This window comes from Typopeltis vanoorti, chromosome 13, assembly GCF_054136105.1.
Source record: "Typopeltis vanoorti isolate ZY-2024b chromosome 13, IOZ_Tvanoo_1.0, whole genome shotgun sequence".
NCBI classification, from domain to species: Eukaryota; Metazoa; Arthropoda; class Arachnida; order Uropygi; family Thelyphonidae; genus Typopeltis; species Typopeltis vanoorti.
Window position 1 is genome coordinate 40,995,199 of NC_143561.1, and position 22,123 is coordinate 41,017,321.

General features: G+C 35.3%; 1 protein-coding gene across 1 annotated transcript in view; it reads right to left on the reverse strand.

Annotated features, from left to right (window-relative positions):
* Positions 1-8,811, reverse strand: part of Spase12 (Signal peptidase complex subunit Spase12) — a 39,963-nt gene extending 31,152 nt beyond the window's left edge. Inside the window, exons 1-2 of the mRNA XM_090402296.1 lie at positions 8,646-8,811; positions 1,189-1,248 (exon numbers count right to left, since the gene is read on the reverse strand). Coding sequence (XP_090258422.1) covers positions 1,189-1,248; positions 8,646-8,681 — 96 coding nt within the window. The 5' untranslated portion in view covers positions 8,682-8,811. The remainder of the gene's footprint in view (positions 1-1,188; positions 1,249-8,645) is intronic.
* Between the last annotated feature and the right edge of the window lie 13,312 nt (positions 8,812-22,123).

A 22,123-nucleotide genomic window follows, 5' to 3' on the forward strand; every position in this document is an offset into this window, starting at 1 on the left:
CAGTAATTCTTATTACTTGGAAAGAAAGCAATGACAAATTTAAGCAAGATCTTTAAAGATAAAGATATTAGCCTCGCAACAAAAATCAGAATCGTGAAAGTAATGGTATTCCCTGTGGTACTGTATGGATGTGAAAATTGGACCCTGAGAAAGAGTGAAAGAAGGTAGATGCATTTGAATTATGGGTTTGGAGATGCTTACTAAGAATACCATGGACTGCAAAGCAAACCAATAAATCAGTGATAGACAGAATAGAGCCAGATTGCTCCCTCGAAGCTATGATCATCAAGCAAAAATTGTCATACTTTGGACATATTATGCGAGCAAATGACAGTCGGGAGAAGATGATGATGCTTGCTACAGTTGATGGAAGCAGGAGAAGAGGAAGACCAAGAATTACATGGGTGGATGGAGTTAAAGAAGCAACCAGAGTGCACTTGGAAATTCTGAAAGACATGGTCAGGGACAGATCTGAATGGAGAAAATGTATGTTCATAGGATCATCAGGAGTCAAAAACGACTCGATGGAACATAACAACAATTCTTAAACCTCACACATAACAGCCAAGGCTGACCACCAGCACCTATACAGGGTGCTCCTCTTAGCACTTGAGGCTTCTAGTCTACCATCTTCCACTTTGTGTATGTCTATGTGTTATTACAATACACTGGAACTATTAAACCTGTGTTTAATTATTTCATGCTGTTCTCATTCCATTAAACCTGAAGATGAACTTAAATCAGCACCAGGCCTAAGGCTCGTGCAGTACTAACAGAATATCAAAGGGGCTAATCCAAATAAGAACAAAATATTTGAATTGAACTGATTTTTTTTAATTATGAAAATTAGTCCAAGTATGACTAATACAAGTACTGCATTGTTTATATTTGATGTAAAGTGTTACTTCTAAGGCAAATTATTCCCCCCTCCCATCCCAAAGAATAAGTTGTTCCAGAACTACATATTATTTCAAAGCTATTCCAATTTACTAATTATAATCAATAACTGTATTTTTAGTATACAAATAAAAGAGAAATTGTAATTTATAGTTGAATATTCAACTGCAGAATTATTGACATAATTCTGCAAATCACAGAAAATAGAAAGCCCCACTTTCAGATTGATTAATGTCAGTACTTTCATTTAGTTCTAATTTAATAAAAAGAATATAAAAAATTAATACTGACTGCAAAAAGTAAGATCACTGTTTGAAATACTCTTTCAGCTTTGCGCTGACCATCAAAATCCTGAAATAAAATAAATACCTACATTAAAACAATGTCCATTATCTATTGCATATAAAACAAAAAAAAAAAAAAGCACAAGAATAAAAGATATGAATATAAAAAGATATAAATAAGAATAAAATGGGACATCATGGTGATACCCATCATGCAGAAAGTTTAAATCTAGGGCTATATATAGTAGGTACCATCATGCAGGGTACTGTACCTCAAAAATACAGCAAACATTTATCAACCAATTTTGACTAAATTCTACATTATATCAAATTTTGACCTGGAAAGACCTGAGTGTGAATCGTATCTGGGATACAAAGAACTTTATAGAACTCATACAGACGTGGTAGTGTTTTTATTTTCAATCCTACAAAACTGGCAAATCAACTGTTTTTGTTTTGATTTTTTAAGACCAATAATATACTTAATGCAATAATTAATGCATGTCAAAGGTTGAAATGCATTAATGATTAAACATATAGGAGTATACATAAGGTAAAATTGATATGACTAAGGTGAATGTCCATTATAACAATCAGTTATATAAATAAATTTCTTGGAAAAATGTAAAAACATAAGGTAAATATAAGGCTCAGGTATATTAACAAAAATGCTAAAACTGATAACATGCCTGATGCAGGCATGTCATCACCTCTTAACAGGAAGGAGTATGCAAAGATGAATGTGACCTATGCAAAACTGAGCAAAAACAACTTTTTTTTTTCTCTCTCTCTCCTCTCAGAATCCTGCCCAAACAGAGCTCTTGTAATTCAATTATAAGCTTTATGTGGTATAGTTTATTGGTGGTGTCTCTATTCTGCAATGTTTGCCACTGAGATAGCTTTTGTTTTATGATCTGCCCATAATTGACGAAGGAAAAGACAGATGGCAGCATCATAAGGGACAAGCTATGCCATAGTAACATTTCCCTTAATTCCAATGTGGGTTGGGAGGTAACACTGGTATATCCTGATTCCATCAGGATATACCATGTTTGCTTCTGAGATATTACCTTTTGTTTTTATGATATGCCTGTAAGTGGTGAAAAGAACAGACAGCTAGTATCATAAGGGATAAGCTGACTATGCTGCAGTACTTGCAGCCTTATTTCTTTTAATTCTAATGTGGTTTGGGATGCAACATGGTAAATGTCCAAATGAAGCCTCCTAAACTGATAAAACAGATCCAAGAATGTTGGATCCAAGAGTAAACAGGAACTGATTGATATACCAAGCCTCTTAGTGCCAGTAGAGAATTCAGTGAATCGGTGTAAATATAATGCACCTTTGACAGTGTGTTTCATCTTTATATAACGTAAAGAAAGCTCTATGGCATGCAGTAAGCAGTACAGTTGAATTCAAGTGGGATCTCATTTGATATTATGCTCTGGAAAGAAAGTAGATTCCAATAACACCAGTGATTTTGAGATAGCTGTCCATTTCAAAGCGTAAAAAAAATCAAAGCATTCTGCTTTGTGTTTGAAAGAGCTACCAATAAACAAAGGGGGAGAGAGAAGAGGAGGCAGAATTTAACTAACCCGCAAAAGAGACGATGCATAAAGTAATGCAGATAGACACAGTTGTAGCACAGTGAATGGCATTCATGCAGTATTGTGTATAGTAATACCCAGAGCTCATAATTCTTTTATGTGCAATCCTAAAGGGGTATATAACAGTCTGTCATTGATATACAAGTTTCCCTAACACAGATAGAAAATGCTTGTCAATGGGATAACATGGCAAGGATTTTAATTGCTTATAAACACAGCTGCTAGCATTAAAATGACAAATATAATTCATTTGCTTTAGTATAAAAACTACACACAGGTGATGTTCAGAATGCTCCCACTGCAGTTCTGATATCATGGTGGATATGATCCAACTACCAAAGGATTGAACAAGAATATAATTTCTTGACAAGTTTAATAAAAAAAAAGTGTAACGTGTCATACAGGAGTACAGACAGGGAACCCATAGTCTAGTCTTGAACAGATAGGTTCTAAACAGATACACAAATAAAAATCAGTCGTCTGCACCTTAAGAGGCACAAGACAAGGTGTGAAGGACATTCACTGCTGTCCAGCATTTATCTTGCAAATGACATATGGAATGAGAATGTTGCTTTTTTTTTTCCTTTTTTTTTTTTAATACTGTATATATACAAAATATGAGTCCTGAAGACCTTGTGTTTGTTGCAACCTGAGATTATTTGTACTAGTCATAGCTATGAGTCAGGGTGAAGAATACATCTGCTGCAGAAGTGCACACACTCTTTTGTTCTGAAAAAAAAAAACCTACTGGCAAGCACCCAGGACAGTGATGGCAAACCTTTTTACCCAGGTGTGTCAAACATCTTTTTTTTTTTTTTTTAAATATTGACGTTGTTGATGTGACACTTGCATACATGCATTATAAATTGAACTACGTAATCATAGATGGTGACTTATACACAGTGGTGAGCTATGGAAATTTTAACAAAGGGCTCGCATCGTCGAGCAAAAAAGGGAGGGGCTAACTTAGCCCTTATAATACTTATATTGCCACTTTGTAGAGCTAGAGCTTCTGACAGATATGATAATTCCTGTAGGATATCAATCATTAATGCTAGATCTTTTAAAAATTCCAAATTGAGAAGTCGGTTTAAAAAGCCCTTATATTTATTGTTCGGTGCAAAATGCTTGCATAAAGCTTGGTAATTTCTCCACAAAGCAAGAGCCGTTCGTAAACTGCAAGGTGCCCATCGTGGTCCAAACACATGGCCGATCTTTAAAATTTCGATAGCAAGGTCTTTCGCAAACGTATTTAATTCTCATTGATTTTTTGGTGATTGATGATAAAAAGCATATATAAGTTATCCATGAATATTTCAAAATGATTTATTTCTTTAATGTTTTTTTATAGAATCGTCTAATGCTAATTGTAAACAATGAGCTACGCAATGCCAAATCACAATGTTGGGAAATTTTTGTAGAAGTTTGATTGCAATACCTGATTTGTTTCCTAACATTACATTAGCTCCATCAGAACAAAATGCAATGAGATGATTTTTAAATAGTTATCAGAAAATCCATATGAATTTAAAGTAGCAATTATAGTAGCATGTATATATACATGCTACTATAATTCCGCGGTGATATTTTCTAGTTCTACAAGATTATTAAACAAGAACAACAAGGGGTTCATAAATTTGAGAAAAATTTAACAAAGGGCCCTCATGAGCCCCTTATAGCTCACCACTGCTTATACATATCATATTAGGCTATTTATTTAACCAGGCTACCGGCCAGGATGTATATATACGTCCAAGTTACCATGGATGCGAAGTGCATATTAAAATTGTAATACCATTGATATTACATTGAAATATATGATGGATACGAAGCGTATGAGGATGTGTATTTGATCCATAATGGCCGGTAAGGTGGTTAATAGGACATTGATATAAAATCTATGAATTCATATTATACAATTAGTTTAATAAAGTGAAATTACAAACTTACATTACATTTAATGACTTTTCTGTTGCTGAGTACTGGTAGAAAAATGCTACACTGGCAGCGCTCAATCTATTTCTCCCTTTCGATTTGATATTATTTAAGGTAGAAAATAGTTTCACAAGAGTACGTAGAAGAGAAAATTGTTAGAAGAGCTTTAGCAAAGATTTTAAGAGCATGAAAGTTTTCGGGAAGGCTATTCCACACACTTAGAATTTAACAGTCTGAATTTTTACACGCGGTATCATGCAGACGTTCCTGCTCAAGTTCTAATTCATTTCTAAGAGCAATAAACTTTCTTTTCCAGACAGGATTACATTGGAAGTCAGCTAGTTACATTTCTAGATCTTTTAAATCCAACCACTCAAAGCCATCTAATTTAAGATCCATGAATTCGGTTTCATCAAGATACTTTATGAATTGGATTGTTTGTTCCAACATTCGAATTGCTCAAATCTAGAAGAAAACTGCTCAGTTATTGACTTTAGAACTTCGATAGATTGACTGATATGTTGTTCACGATTTTTGGGACTGGTTTCATCAAAAAAAATTTTCACTCTTGGGAAATACTTAAAATTGTTACTTTCTAAATCGCCTTAACTGAGAGCGATCTTACACGATTTATCGCAGTTTTTTCATCAGAATACCAATATCTTTCAACGTCCAAGGTGTGTCACCTGAAACCCTCAAGTGTGTCAGTGCTGACACACGTGTCATAGGTTCGCCATCACTGCCCTAGGAGGAGAGATGGTCAATGGCTTGCTGCAGTCTTCCTGTGATCTTCATACTGCAAAAATGACAAACGTTGGTAAACTTAATCTCAAAGAAGGCATTGCATTCAGTTGGAGGAAGTGTTATCAAGATAATGCTGACTGCAAATAGTGTGATCCTCTTGAAGAAAGGATCGGGAGATAATAGTTCTTGCATGGATTTGGAAGATTCAGTTAAAGAGAAAATTTGATTTACAAAAAAAAAAAAGGGGGGGGGGGAGATTTCCTCTAAGACCAAAGTTGCAGTTGTACAGGGTCTTTCAAGTACTAAACATCAAAACTGTGCCAGATGCTTTTTCCATAAAAAAAAAAAAAAAAAAAAAACTGATACCAGGTGCTCATTTTTGAGAGAAGCATCTCTAATGGAATGTTTCCAATCTAACAAGAGCTGATGTTGAATGATGCTTTCTGAAAGCCAAACTGTGTGCGTCTTGGAAAAGAGATGTTTACTCTCCAGAAAGCATTAAAAAAAAAAAGGAAAAAAAAAAAAAGAATAATTGTTCCAAGATCTTGTGGGGAAAAAAATGGACAATTACTGTAATTTGGTGCTAAGTTTCTGGATTCTTGCCTAGATTTGAAAATGCAATAATAATTGCCCTTTGCCAGGCAGCCAGACATTCATGCACACGAAAAATTTTGTTAAAAATATAGAGCAGCTGATTGGTGGCAGATAATCGTCTTCCTCAAGAGGTTCTCCAACATTTACAACCTCCATCTCTTGAAAAAAAATATCAACAGATTTCTTCATTCCCAATCCTCACCTAAACTCAACAAATGGCACCAATGTGTTATAGATTCTTCTGCTCACTGTGTGTAGAAAAAATATTACAAAATACCATAATGGATGAGATTTTTTTAATATGTCCTACAATTCTTGGTCAACATTATTCCTTCTCAGGAAAAATATCCAAGACAGACATATTAAACTCCATCCAGGATAATGAATATTTTAATAGTTTTTGATTCATCCATAACACAGAGATATCCACTTTGTTCTAATTGTAGTTATGGGACCATTCCTTGAGTCAGAAATACTGGTTTCATCATTTTTTGTGATTCAAGTATTCTCACATAATGGAATCATTTTTGGTGTTTTCAAGAGTGAGGTCATTAATTTTTTTTCTTTCAGTCGCTTTGACAGAAAGTAGAGTAAGACAGTGGGACACATGCCCTTAGATACTTTTATGACCATCTCAGTGTAAGCGGATTTTTCACTAACTTGATGAAGTTGTATAGGATGTTCTGCCTTGATCTTTTGAACATCTTTCCACTTGGATAGTGGTAAGTTTGGGAGTATGCTGGATTTTCTCCCTCATAATTAGTGCACTCAGACATTTTGCACTTGTAATTGTTTTTCATGCTTTTAATGCCAAATAGGTAGGGACAGCAGTAAAAACAGCTATGACTGGCAGTCTGAGCAGGACCATATTTCTGGCACTTCAAGTAACAACAGGAGTCACTAAAGAGTCAAAGCCAAATAACTGACAGAAGACTGCCATATCACTTTTAAATAATGCAGAGAACTGACTGGAGCTTCTGACCTAATTTCCAATCCTCACCTTCACATGGTGCATCCAATTAGAAAGTATTCACTGGGTACTTAATGAATGAGTATGGGATGGCAACTTGGGACTTAGCTGATCAAATTGTACTCTTTATTGGCTTAAACAACAAATAGATATGATGCATGATGAGATTGCATGGTGACTGGAGTGTTGCCCAGTTAAACAAGGCCACTGTGGTTTACGTCAGAGAACCACAATGAAAAATCAGCTACTGAAATAAACTCTTGACTCAACATCTAGTCTCTACGCCACACAATCAAATTCACTCTAGAACTTGAAGAAGATAACCAATTATCATTTCTGGAAACTTTAATTAAGAAGCTTCCGAATGGTGGTATCAACCTCTCAGTTTACCGCAAACCTACCAATACAGGACGTTATTTACATTTCACTTCCTCACACCACATTTCTCAGAAACTTAGTATTGTACACATGTTGAAGAACTGTGCCTCTCTCGGAAGAACTATCCCTGATATCCACCAACCTTACCATGAACGGATTTCCTCGAAGACTCGTCCACAAGATACTTTTCTCTGAACCCCAACAAAGACAACAAGATGATGTACGTCATTCCATACTTAGGTACAGTTTCCAATAAGATTGCTAGACTCCTTAGACCACATAAAATAAGAGTGGCCTTTAAATTCACAGAAACGATTAGACAATTCTTAAGATCTCCAAAAGATAGCCATCCTTTCTTCAAATATGCTGGAGTTTATAACATACTCTGCTCGTGCGGCTTGAATTACATCGGCCAAACTTCAAGGAGCCTTGAAATTAGGCAAAAAGAACACATAGGTGACGTCAATAATAACAGAGAAGAAAAATCGGGGTTAGCTTTTCAGTTTTCAAGAACGAACCATACCATAGAGTGGGATAGAAGCACAATTCCTTACATGGAGGACTTCCGCTCCCGAATTTTTAAGGAGGCCACAACAGTTGCCCGCTGTATTCAAAACCTTAACAGAAACCAAGGACTAATCTTGCCCGTGATCTGGAAGACCTTTATCAGATCCTCCAACTCGCCAGAACTGAATTATAGTGCCAACTATAGAACGTTCCTAAATAACAACAAGTGATATCATCCACGTTCTATGAATGTATTGTACGCGCTCTGTTCTTTGTTTAATATTTTGTTTAATTTGTTTAATTGAGTCTTCGGACCTCCTTGGAGGTGTCACGAATAATAATAATAATAGGAATCGTTTGATTATAGTTTGTAACAGTTTTTTACTTTTTAGTGTTACATCAGTTATGTACCCTGAAGATGCCAACAGACTTAGTTGGTGAAACTAGTTGGTATAACTTAGTTGTTTATTATATGCACTTGATCAATATAATCCCATTAAAAGTCTTTCCATATAACCAGTTAATTAACCGATGAGTCTTTGGACTCCCTGGAGGTGTCAAATAATAATAAAAATAATAATACCAGTGAGAATAATACTTTAACTAAGTGAAATAGTATAGCTTCGAGCGATGTCTCCGTATATGATAATAGTATCTTACGGCAATGCCACGGTGACAGATGTATAAAACCAACAAACAAAAAATATATAAATAAATATATAGTCGTACCATATGCGTTGGCAAACGCCTCACTTTATCGAACATTATATTTCTTTATAGATTTACTTTATCACCTACAATTCAAATATTTTATCCCAAGAGTCTTAGAGTTAATGGAAATTCAATTAAACATGAAACACAAAAACTAACACCACGTAACACTCAAGCGATACGCAATTCTAATATGCTATTATGCCGGTAGGAGTCCAGTGTGGCATACTATTGACATAAAGATTTTCATTTAAATTAACATCCACTTCCAAGCGTAATTCACGCTAGAGGAATTAATAATCTAGGTAAAATATGGATTATAATTTCGGATTAGGATTAGAATAGAATATCATAACAGAGATAGAATTGGGCCCACTCAGTCTCCAAAAGCCAGATAGGATTAAAAGGTGTCGCCTAGTCCTTTATAAGGGCATTAACTGATTTTTATTTTATTTATTTATTTTTGATATAGAATTGGTCATTATTTGGAGACGGAATCGCTTCTCGATATGAATCCCCGAATTCCATGGAGGATCATATAATAATAATAATAATAATAATAATAATAATAATAATCACAGGCTACTCTCCATGCAAAAAAACCCTACTCCCATCCTTTATATCCCCACCTTCTCTCAGACATTCTCACCAGCTGTATACTCTGTATTCCATTTCCACTTCCAAAATATAACTCAACTTGCAACCCCCACTCACCCAGTCTAGTACTCTTGTAAAACCACATCTGCTCTGCTCCATATAGCTCTTCCCAGCTTTGTTATTTGCAGTGCACGTCCTCATTCAAACTTTTCCGATATCGTGTTATATGACTTGTTACAGATCATGTCATAGGCCCTGAAACCATTCCTTCAGAGTTCAACTACAAACTCAAAGAATACCTTTTTCTATTTATTCATTCCTTCTACTCCCATCCTTTGGAAAAACCTGCCTTCTTATTCCAAACGTTTCCAAGTTTGGAAACGTTTCCACATTCCCATTATATTCTTCCATCCACATTACCTCTATATAAAAAAAAATCAGTTAACCCCTTTTATTCCCTTATAGGGAGTAGGCGAGGCCTTTATACCCTAACTAGCATTTGGAGACTGAGTAGGCAGTTCAATCTCCACCAGTAGCCAATCAGAGATAGCTGGCCCATGTCTATCACTAATTATAGCAGCCACCGATGAAGAGGCTGGCAAACAAGTGCTGCCATTTCTTGGTACCTAACCCTAACAAGATATGTCACTGTCTGAAATAATGTGGGTACTATGGTCGATTTTCTTGAGTTTCCAGGAGGAAAACCCAATTGCCTGTGCCAGAGATCGACTAACTCGGGAACCGGTCGAAGAAAGGCTTAGAAAAAGTTCTCCAGTTCGGTGACTAGACTTGAACTTAAGTCAAAATTCGAGCGACCAAGCGCCACTTCCACTGAGCTACACAATTTTACCTGTATATTAAACTTTAAATCACTTCTATGTTTGGAATTAATATATATCTGTATCGTGGTTACTTCTTAATATAAGTATTCTGTGATAATCAGAAGGACATTTTCAGAAATCACAATTACTATAACTATGAATTCAGTATTTGTTTCACAATTAGGGAAAACTCATGAATATGACAGAAGGGAAGTTGTACCACATAAAGAAACTGTGACATATCTATAACTACAGAATAACATGTATGGCATAAAATAAATTTTATAATTTTATTTTAATTCATGAACAGATGACTATATATTAGAGGGATTCCAATTAAGTATGTTCACTACTGTTTTTAATTCAATTCCTATTGTTGTCTAATAGGTCTGTGTAGCCAGTGGAAGTGACACTTCCATCCTCGATGCTAAGCTGCCCGAAGATAATCTTATGTTCAAGGCTTGTCGCCGACTGGAGGATCTTCTTCTAAGCTTATCTTCCACCGGTTCCCGAGTTAGTCAGCCTCTGGCATGGACAAGTGTGCTTTTTATCCCATCGGTTCTCGTCCTGTAAACTCAAGAAAATCGTCCGTAGAACCCATATCCTGTTAGGGATTAGGTATCAAAAGATAGCAGCACCTGATTGCCCGTCTTTTCATCGGTATAATTAGTGATAATAATGGGACAGTTATCTCTGATTCACTAAAATAAAGATTTTACTGTCGTGTGTGTTCAAAAGTTAGACAGGGTTAAAAGGTCTCACCTACTCATTATAAAAGAATAAAAGGCATTAGCTGATTATTATTATTTGTTGTTCGATAATTACACTGATGATGTCTTATGATGCATAATAAAATTTATTTTACTGTAGCATATGTTATTTTATAGTTAGAAGTAAATATGTTTCTATCCTTAGAATTCCAATATATTTGTTTCTTATAAGTAAAAAAATCAGCTAACTCCTCTTATTCCTTTATAGGGAGTAGGTGAGGCCTTGAAACGCTATCTTGCTTTTGGAGACTGAGTGGGCAGTTCAAACTCCACATGTAGCCAATCAGAGATAGCTGGCCCATGACTATCACTAATTATAAGTGGCAACCGATGAAGAGACTGGCAAACTAGTGCTGCCATCTCTTGATAACTAGCCCTAACAGGATATGTTAGTCTGAAATAATGTGGGTTCTGCGGTCAATTTTCTTGAGTTTATGGGACCAAAAAACTCGCTTATCCGTGCCAGAGTTCGACTACCTCGGGAACCGTTCATGAAAAGACTTAGAAGAAAGACTTTTCAAAGAAAGTCTTAGAACCTTAGAACCTTAAGTCCTCCAGTCGCCAAGAAGAATTGAACTTAAGATGCATTTTAATATTTTAATATAAAATTAATAGAAATTTTCTAGTAATCGAGAAAGTGACTTTTTTGATTATGTATAAATCACAGTGTAATAAAATTACTATTAAAGAAGGTAGAACACGTTTTAAAAACCACTTTCTTAACATTGTATAAAAAGATAAAAACTGTTGCATGTGATTTTCGTGGTTGTTTTGTGGTACATATCCGAAATTAAAGGTATTGTTGGAAAAATTCGTTTGCAAATAGTTTCATATTCTCAGAGCAAGAAGATAATGGGGTTATGAGAGATTGCCCACATTTCATGCTCTCCATTTTTATTGCAAGAAATAGGGAGGAGCCTTTACATTTTTGAAATTAGAGGCAATCTGTTCTCCATACATTGAAAATTTTCAGTTTTTCAGTAGTTGAGTTCCTTTTTTTCCAATGATTTTTAGGCAAACGGACAACATTTCAGGTTTCTTAATATTAGCCTGCCAGAAGAAAGATCATTATTGGTGGTATTTCAGTTGTCATCAAGAAATAATTTTTCTAGACAAGACAGTAGTATTTTATTCCATGCCATATACTCAACGTTGTACCTCTGCAACTCAGGAAACTTATTACTGGACGCACACAGGGCTTTACTTACACTTTTCATGAGGTGGGCGTCCCGAGGTGCTGGAGTGCTTCAGAAACCCTCGCTCATTGTGTGAGACCTTTAAATTGGCTCTAATTTTTCGGGGCCCCAGCTAGAACCTTGTGTGCCTGTGCATAAGTACAGTCTTGGCGCACATTATTTAAACAACAACAACACAGTTTAGGAACAAGAGATGGTGACAGTTTTCTACTGTAACATTGAGCTCAAGTCTTAAATATCAGTTGCAATGATTGAACATAACGAATGGTGACGAATAAAGGTGAAGTCCAGCTGCCTTCTGTAAGCCCAAATTGTTAGCAGCTGTTGTGAAGTGCTATCATTTTATTTTGATCAGAGAAAAAGTGGTTTGTTGGAGATCACATTAGGAGACTCTTTTCTACTAAATCGTGTGTTGCGCTGAAAATAACTCATATTGTACATTTAATAGAATGAAAACAGAACAAGGAATGCACTAAACTGCAATTTTATTGTTTTTAATATTTTGTTTCTGTCACAGAGTCTTCAGGAGTACAAAATAAATTGCAACAACATACAAGCAACACAAAATTAAAGTGGAAAATGATAGATTAATCTCTTTTCTACTCTACTTCAATGAATCACTCGCGCTTATTAAAATTAGGTTTAAAATTTTAATCACGAATTTTTATATCCGGAACGTAGGAGATGTTCGTTTAAATTTGGCAGGGTTATTTATTTTAGCAGCTATGGTGAACAGTAATTTTTTTTTGATGGCTGAAAAAATGAGTTGGCAGGAGAAACTTTAGCAGACTGACAAAATCTGTAATTCATTTGTTCTTTTCTACCATACAAGCGTGCTAATGCTTGCAGAAACTTAAGCACTTTTAATCAGTGGCGTAGTTGGGGGGGGGGGTTTCCGCCCCGGGCGGCTCTTTTCACGTAGAACATAATTTTATTTTTCGGCGATTCTTTTATTTATGTGAACTTAGTAATTTTTATTACTAAATTAATAATTAGTTTTTAACATCTATACATACAACTGAAATAAACATAAACACAGTGTTTTAATTTATTTCCCCATACGTCATTTTGACTTTTTGTAGTATATTTGGTGTGTGTTGAGAGGGGCAGCAAAAGCTCTAGCTACGCCACTGCTTTTAATGGAATGAAAATAACTCAAGGAATGAATTAAATGAGAGTTTAATGCTGCTTGCAATATTTCCTCTGTGATAGATAGATAGATATCTTCTGTGGTACTTATAAATTGCACACATTCTAAATAAGTCTCATATTTGAACTTGCTGCGATGAAGTATTGTGCTTTTTTGCTTTTTTTCTGCATAGCACTGTTAAAGCGCCGTTTCGATCAATAGCGATAGGCTGCCTTAAAATTGATCGTAGAACCCACGTTATTTTAAACAATGAATCTATTGTGCTAGGGTTAAGAACTACGAGATGGCGGTGCTTCTCTGCCTTTCTTCACTGGATGCAGTTTATAAATAATAATAGTCTTCGGCCAGCTTTCTCTGATCGGCTTCTTGAGGAGCATGAACTGCTCCCCTCAGTCTCCAAAAAAAAAATAAAATAAACAACGCTAAACTGCTATACATTCTCCCTATAGAGGAATAAATGACGTTAATGGATTAGCGAAATATTTATTTCAGAAAATCATTTAATTCATGTTCATCAAATCTCTGTATGTGTTATGCTCAATGCCCTGTCAAGCCAAGTAGCATGTCATCTGTATTCATTCTCTGGTGCACAATATATAGACATCCGTCAGTCAAGTAAACTAAGGAATGAGGTGAGGCCTGTTTTCACCAAAGCAGCTCTGGCAACTCCGCAGAGCAATACCTAAATTTTAGGTAATGAGAATTACAGAGTTACTTAGAGCATTACTAGATCTCTTGGATGGCACACCAAACATACCGTCGAGATCCAGATCCCTTCGCATCCCCATCTTCGACAACATTAAAGAAGTCTCCCAGGTTAGTTATCAGACAGTGTACAGGATTGAACCAAATGATAACACATTTAGGAAGCTTCCTGATCGGTTGGAACATAATTTCACTGAAAGGAGGAAGGCTTTGTAATAGCATGTATGTGAGAGTTGCTGTCAAGGCCTCATTATGTCACAGAGTAAATAGTCTCAGTAGGGGTAACATATCTAAGAGTCTATCTCCTCCCATTCTGTGTTGTATTGTTTTTCCCCTCTTCATCTTTGAAATACTAACATAAGAGTAAAAAAAATCAGCTAACGCGATTTATTCCCGTAAGGGGAGTAGGCGAGGCCGTTTCAACCCTACCTAATTTTTGGAGACTGAGTGGGAAGTTCAGTCTCCACTGGTTGCCAATCAGAGATAGCTGGCCCAAGGCTATCACTGATTAAGCTACACGCAGTGAAGAGACGGCTAACAAGTGCCGCCATCTCGTGATACCTAATCTTAACACAATATTTTTAATATCTGAAAATAGTGTGGATTATACGGTCGAATTTGTTGAGTTACGAGACAAAAAACCCGAGTTTCCCGGGAAAACTCGCTTGCCCGTGTCAGAGATCGACTAACTGGGGAACCGGTTTTAAAAAACCTTAGAATCGAACTCGTAACGCTCTTTCTTCAGGCGGTTTAGCGTTGAGGAGTGTAAACACCACTTCCACCGAACTACACAAACATAAGCGTAAATTGAAATAATTATAGTGCCACTGGAATTAAAATAAAATTCCTGATTCAGATTTACTGTATGACAGCATTCTCCTCCGATTTTACTCATTAATATAACTTTGAAAGTGAGTAGGTTGTCATTGATCTTATAATTCTGGCACAACAACAATGTAGTCACCTTTGACACTTATAAAACACAGTTTTGCCTTTTATCATAAAAAAGACTTCAGTTCTTCTCTTGTTATTTTTGATAATGCTCAACGTAACAGTCAAGGCCATATCTCTCTTTTTGGATTGACTCTTACTCCTAGCCTTTCCTGTTATAATCACATCACTTCCATCCCTTGCTTCTAAAGAACGTGGCATATTTTTCACTCAAGATGCTTTCATCTATCCAATTATCTACTCTGTTCCAGTCCTGAATCCGCTCATCCTTTGAATATTGTCACATTTTATTTGGTGTGCCTAAAGCTGTTAAAAATTCTCGATGCTGCTTTCTTAAGAGAGTAGCGTGACTGATTGAGACCCCAATGCCTGTTTCTATATTGTATATCTTATACCGATATTTCATTGCATGTTGTTCAGCAGAACTAGTGTCCATTATCTCCCCCTTCCATATTAAACCTACAGCAACATGGACACCTGTTACCCAACATCCTTTTGTAGTTGAACTGGAGATACACACAACTAACAATCTTTCAATTCATCTTTCAGTCTACCTCAGTTCTGTGTGACAACTTTCCCATTAAATATTCCCCAAGGACCACAACTTCCAGCTCTTCAAGAGGAACATCAACAGATTACTTTGGTTAACAGGCCTGTCCCATACCAGGCATTTATTTTTTATAGGCATTGTACCCTTTACTGTATGAAAGTGAAATGTATAAAAAAATTAATGTTATAATATGCAGTCTATGTAGTCTGTTTCTGAGCAATATTTTCCCTAAGGAGGGGAAAATCGCCACCTATATGTGTGACATTGACTACTCACCTTCAAATAAAAGTTCTTTATAGAGGTTCTCTGTGTTAAGACTGGATATAAACCCCGGTAAATCCAAACAAAAGACATCATTACCATGTAGAGAAGTTATTATTATTTTTGTTGTTGCCATATTTTTTTTAAAGTTATCACATTACTGTTTTCTCTCTTAGCTATTTATTGAAGTGAATTGAGTTTAATTTAGAGTTACATGTAAATCTATTCAAAATCAATGTGCTGCGTTCAGAACAAATATATTTCAGCATATGATTGTTTCTCTTCGTCTATTATATAAAATAACATATTGTATCACCAATACAGTGACTTCCATAGTAGCATCAAGTTCATTAAAACAGAAACAGCAATGATAGCTGTTTCTGCTTTATGATAGCACCAATATAATTTATTTAACTTACGGAAAGGAAGCTTTTTTGATGTAACTGTTTTTTGTTATTTTTTTAAAGTTCGTATATCACATTTTTCTCTTAGTTGGTTCATGAAATCAGAGTTTATGATCATTATGCAGTTCTAGTCAATATCAATTAATGTCCACGTTCAGAATAAATTTATTCTATTACATATAAGACTGTGGCGCCTTTGTAGCTCGGCGAAAATGGAGTATACATCGCTAGCGATAAACCACTCGGAGAAAACCTTTCGAAGTTCTGTTCTAGTTGACGTATAGAGGAATATTTTGTAAGTCCTTCGACCTATTCCCAAGTTAGTTGATATCTGGCAAGAGCATGAGGATTTTTTATCCCGAAAAGTCGAGTTTTTCATCAAGAAAATAGAAAATAATATATTGCATTAGGGACCACAAGATGGTGGTAGTTGTTCTGTACTCTCCTCCTCATGGGCTGATAAAGTCACTAATAGTCTAGGGCAGTAGTCTCAAACTGGCGGCCCGCGTGTCGCATCCGACCCCCGAAGCAATTTGACACGGCCCGCGAATACATTTCAATTATGTACAGTGGAACCTCTGTTCTCGAACAATTCGGTTCCCGAACAAAAAACACTCCGGTTTCCGAACAGACAAACGGCAACCGCGTGCTGAGCTGTAAGGCGGGAAAGCGTCAGTTACGCGGCAGCCTTCATACGGTGCCGACACCTACTCGAATTTGCAGTGAGTTTTCTTGATTTCTTTATGTTTTTTTTTCATACATTATTATTAATTAAGCCACCATGGGACCGCAGAAGAATAGCGATAACAGCAAAGAGAAAAGAAAAGTTGTTAGAACCACCACGATAGAGATGAAAAAAGAAACCCCATTTTCATATCCAAACATGAAAATGGCGTGTCTCGGATCTTGCTATGCTGTTCGGTATGGCGAAATCAACGATCTGTACAATACTCAAAAATAAAGAGGCGTTCAATTTTCGTCTATATTTTATCTATTTATTGTGTTTATTCTTTTTATGAAAGATTTTATGCATTTTCATTATGTTTGTATACGATCTTATGCATGAAGTACTGTTGTAAAGGTTTAAATAAATAATCATGTGGGGTTCGGGAACGGGTTAATCCATTTTACATTAATTCTTATGGGAAAATGGTTTAAGTTTTCGAACAGCCTTCGGGAACGAATTAAGTTCGACAACTGAGGTTCCACTGTATTTGTTGTAAATACGGCGCTTATAGTTTTAGAGACATAGAGATATGTATACTCAGCTTATGTGCGCATAAGCTCAGTCCATATCTACAATTTACAATCAGCAAATTTAGTTCGCCAGTCGACAGTTGGTGGCGCTTCAGTATTCTGGTGTTTCCGATGCACAGTTGCGCAGTTCATATTGTAATATAGATGGAGACAAACTAACGTACGGTTTATAAAACCTGTTTATTTGTGCCCGTTGTGAGATCTACATTATATCAATACCTATCATTTAGAATTGTGCATAACTTTTGAGTGTTGCTTTCATACGAAAATTCATCTTGTTGAATTAAAGTTGTAAATAAAATTATAATAGTGATTTTAATTAAGAGATTAAACTGCAAGCCATGTCTTTAACAAAGAGTAAAAGAAAAGTGGAAGAAGGGCGTGTTTTTCAAGATAAATGGGAAATTATGTATTTTTGTGGTGTTGTGCGCAATAAAATTGTATGTTTTATTTGTAATAAGGGAATATCAGTTTCAAAAGAATACAATTTACGTCGCCATTACGAAACGAATCACGAAGAAAAATTTGAAATGTTGGAAGGCAAATTGAGGAAAGAAAAGTTACAGTTTCTGAAATCTGGCTTACAACGACAACAAAATTTTTTTACTGAAGCAACAGTTCACCCAAGTTTTGCTCTCGCGCACATCATTGCAAACGATCAAAACAATTTACTGATGGCGAATTCCTTAAAGATTGTTTGATTAAGTCTGCTGAACTTCTTTGTCCTGACAAACAACAATTATTTAAAAATATTAGTTTGTCAGCCAACACGGTAGCGGAACGTATTAACGAAATTGCTAGTGATTTACGATGTCAGTTAAAAGAAAAAAGTATAGATCTTGCAGCATTCTCAATAGCAGTTGATGAGAGTACTGACATCATAGATATAGCACAACTTGCCGTTTTCGTACGAGGTGTTACTGATGAATTTAAAGTAATTGAAGAATTATTGGAAATAATTCCTATGAAAGGAAAAACTGGTGCACAGCATATTTTTTCTGAAATAAAAACTGTAATACATAAATATAAATTAAGTTGGGATAAAATGGATTTGCAAGTGATGGTGCAGCTGCCATGGTTGGTAAAAAAATGGAGTAGCGGTAAAATTAAGAAATATAGTGAAAGAAAAAAATATTCAGAATAAATTTTGCACTATACATTGCATTATTCATCAAGAAGCACTTTGTGCCAAAATTTTGTAGATGGATAATGTTATGGAAACAGTAACTAAAACAGTAAACTTTATCCGTGGGCGAGCTCCGAATCATCGAGAATTTGTTGCATGACTTGAAGAAATTGAAAGTGAGTACGGAGAAATGATTTATTATAATGAGGTGAGGTGGTTAAGTCGAGGAGCTGTATTAAAACGGTTTTTTGATTTAATAAATGAAATCAAAATTTTCATGACACAAAAAATTAAACCATCGACGAGCTACGTATGATACATGGATAACAGATTTAGCATTTCTTGTTGACTTAACCGGCCATTTAAATATTCTCAATAAAGAGCTGCAAGTAAAGAATAAACTTATCACTGACATGTATGCTTCTATTAAAGCTTTTAAAGTTAAATTGCAATTATGGGAAACAACTGGAATAAAAAAAAATTCGTACATTTCCTACATCTTAAATCCTGCCCTATTATTTCAAATGAAAAATCTCAAGAATATGCAAGAAAAGTAGCATTATTACGACAAGAATTTGAAGAAATATTTAAATATTTTAATGATGTGGAGTCCGATTTTACATTATTTTCATTTCCATTAAAAACGAACCTGAATAACACACCAGAAAATCTACAAATGGAGCTAATTAATTTACAGTGTAATATAAATCTTATTCAAGGATTTGAAGATACAGATTTGATTAACTTTTATTCATACTTATCGAAAGATAAATACCCTCAGTTACGAATTTTTACAATAAGAATAATCGCTTTGTTTGGGAGTACATTTATATGTGAACAGATTTATTCGCAGTTGAAAATTAATAAGTCTAAGAAAAGAATCCGATTGACCGATGAGCATCTACAATCCGTGATGAAGATGGTTTCTAGTAAATTTTCTCCAAGGCTACAAACTTTATCAGAATCGAAATGCCATCAAGTGTCAAGTTGCAGTAAGAAATAAAGAAGTTTATAATTATTTACATACAAACATGTGTATGTTTTCTGTATGCGTCGAAGAAAAATTTAATAAATAAAAGAAAGAGAATAGTTGTCATTATTTATTCTCAAGTTATAAAGGTTATGAAAGGGTTTCATAATTATAAAGGTTATAAAGGAGTGGTATCCATACATTAGGGGTAAGTACGGTTCAATATATATATATATATATATATATATATTATATATTATTATTTTTTTTTCACTCTCATTTTGTTTAAAAAAAAAAAATTCCTGCCCGTCAGCTGCTTTGACATCGTGCATTCGGCTCGCATGCAATTTTAGTTTGAGACCACTGGTCTAGGGCAAGCTATTATGTGATTAGCTAATGGTGGAAGCTAGCTTTCACTAGTCTTCAAAAGGCTAAATGCCCTCGCCTACTCCCATTGGGAATAAGAGGCACCAGGGGATATACAAATACTTTGTTTCTTTTTGTTAATGCAATCATTGTCAAATGGTAGTAGCACCTAATAAACAATGGGAAGCATAGCATCATATATATAATACAATAAGACACTAATGTGGAACAAGTAATGTTAGTACCATCATAAATTTGGATGAAATCTGTTGAGTCCAAACAGGAAAATATTGGTGGCATATCGAACAAATGCTCTTCTTGCCACCGAGTGAAAGACAATGAGTTGTTTTCTATGCGTGTTAGAAGTGTGTCAGAAACTGAGATGTAGACAGATGAGAAAAGTACTGCATGACCATTCCATGAGGAATGCAGCCATGACATTACAAATTTAGTGATAAAAAAATTTCAAGTTCAACAGTTTGAAGATTAGAAAAATAGTCAAAAATCAAAATCTGCTAACGCCTTTTATTCCCGTATAGGGAGTAGAGGAGGACGTTTAAGCCCTATCTAACTTTTGGGGACTGAGTGGGCAATTCAGTCTCCACTGGTAGTCAATCAGAAATAGGTGGCCCAAGGCTATCACTAATTAAGCTGCACTTAGTGAAGAGACGGCTAACAATTGCGCTATCTCGTGGTACCTAACCCTAACACAATATTTTTAATGTCTGAAAATAGCGTGGGTTCTATGGTCGATTTTCTTAAGTTTGCGGCACGAAAAACCTGCGTGGAGAAGAAACCCTCTTGCCCGTGCCAGAGATCGATTAACTCGGGAGCCGATCGAAAAAAGGCTTAGGAAAGTGTTTCTCCTGTCGGCGACTAGATTCAAACTCGTGACGCTCTTTCTTCGGACGGTTTAGTGCTGAAGAGTGTGAACAGCTCAGAAAAATAGTCATTGCGAATAATAGTTAAAGCAAAGAAACAGCAGCTTTTAACATCTACTGTGAATGTTTCAATTATCCCATGTAGTGGTATTTTCTGGCACACTTCTAACACTCATAGAAAACAATAGTGGTAGTCAATGGTGAAGTGGCAGTGAATCGATATTGTAAATCCGTGGGATTTACGTTCTAAATCCCACTGATAGGTAAAGCACTACTGCTTCCAGGGCTGTACTATGCTGGACATGTTGGAAAGATGTACCATTTCCCAGTGGAATACCAATTTCGCCACGAAAGGGACCCTCTCCAGTTCTGTCCTTATGAATAACAACAAAATTTCTTAAACTAGAATCCAGTGGCGTCGCGTGCCTATTTTGGTTGGGTGCTGTCGTGTGGATTATGCAACCCGCACTACAAATTTCGCGTCAATTTGACTGTATGTATTTGCGTGCATCTGCAGATAATTTTTCAGGGAGAGGGGTAGCTTGGAGACAAATAATTACATCAATAAAATTTTAATATTGGTTTAATTAAATAATTACATCAATAAATGTCTTTTAACTTTTTTTATATAATTATTTGTCGATGTAAACTATAAATGCATTATTTTCATTTTGCATCGATTTTAACGATCTTCAATTCTTGGAAAAAAATGTATTCAGAATTAATACAGTTTTTAGCACGATTTCATCTATAAAAAAATTGACTGGCATATTTATTAAAAATCAATTAATTAATTAATCCCAAAATCCTAAATTAAATTATTTCAGTTTAAAAGAAAAAAAAAATCATAAAACTAACAAGTAAAATAATATTCAATTACATACACTTATCTTTTAAAAATGTATTTTTCTGTTTAAATTTGTTTCAATATAAATTTATAATTTCCACTTCACTTAGTGACTCACTAGACACAAAGGGCAAGGAACTTCTCTCTGTTTACAACAGTAATGAACATTTTTTTCACAAATCAGAAAAAGATGAACCAAAAAAGAGGAACACGTGTTCTATGGCTACACCACCATGCACCAAAACAGGCCAACTCATAATAAAATTTTAAGACAGACAAAGCTTCTCAGGGTCGAGGGTGTAAGATTACATATCTCAATCACGTTAAGATTATAATTTGGCGAATTTTTTACTCGATACCAGGGGAAGTCCCCCCCCCTCTGAAGACGCCCATGACCATGTGATTACATTTTTATCAATGTATGAAAGTTTTGAGAGTGCATAGCACATCAGCGCTCATCTTAATTGATGTCCAATATAATTAATTGCAGGATAACTTGGAATACTTCTGCATACAGTGGTGGAACAATCTGTTTGTTTTAGGATTTATTAGAAAACAACAATGAAGTGAATGCTATATTTACTTGATATATTTGAAATACTCAAAGATGAAAATATGTGAATCATCATTTATAAGACATGTAA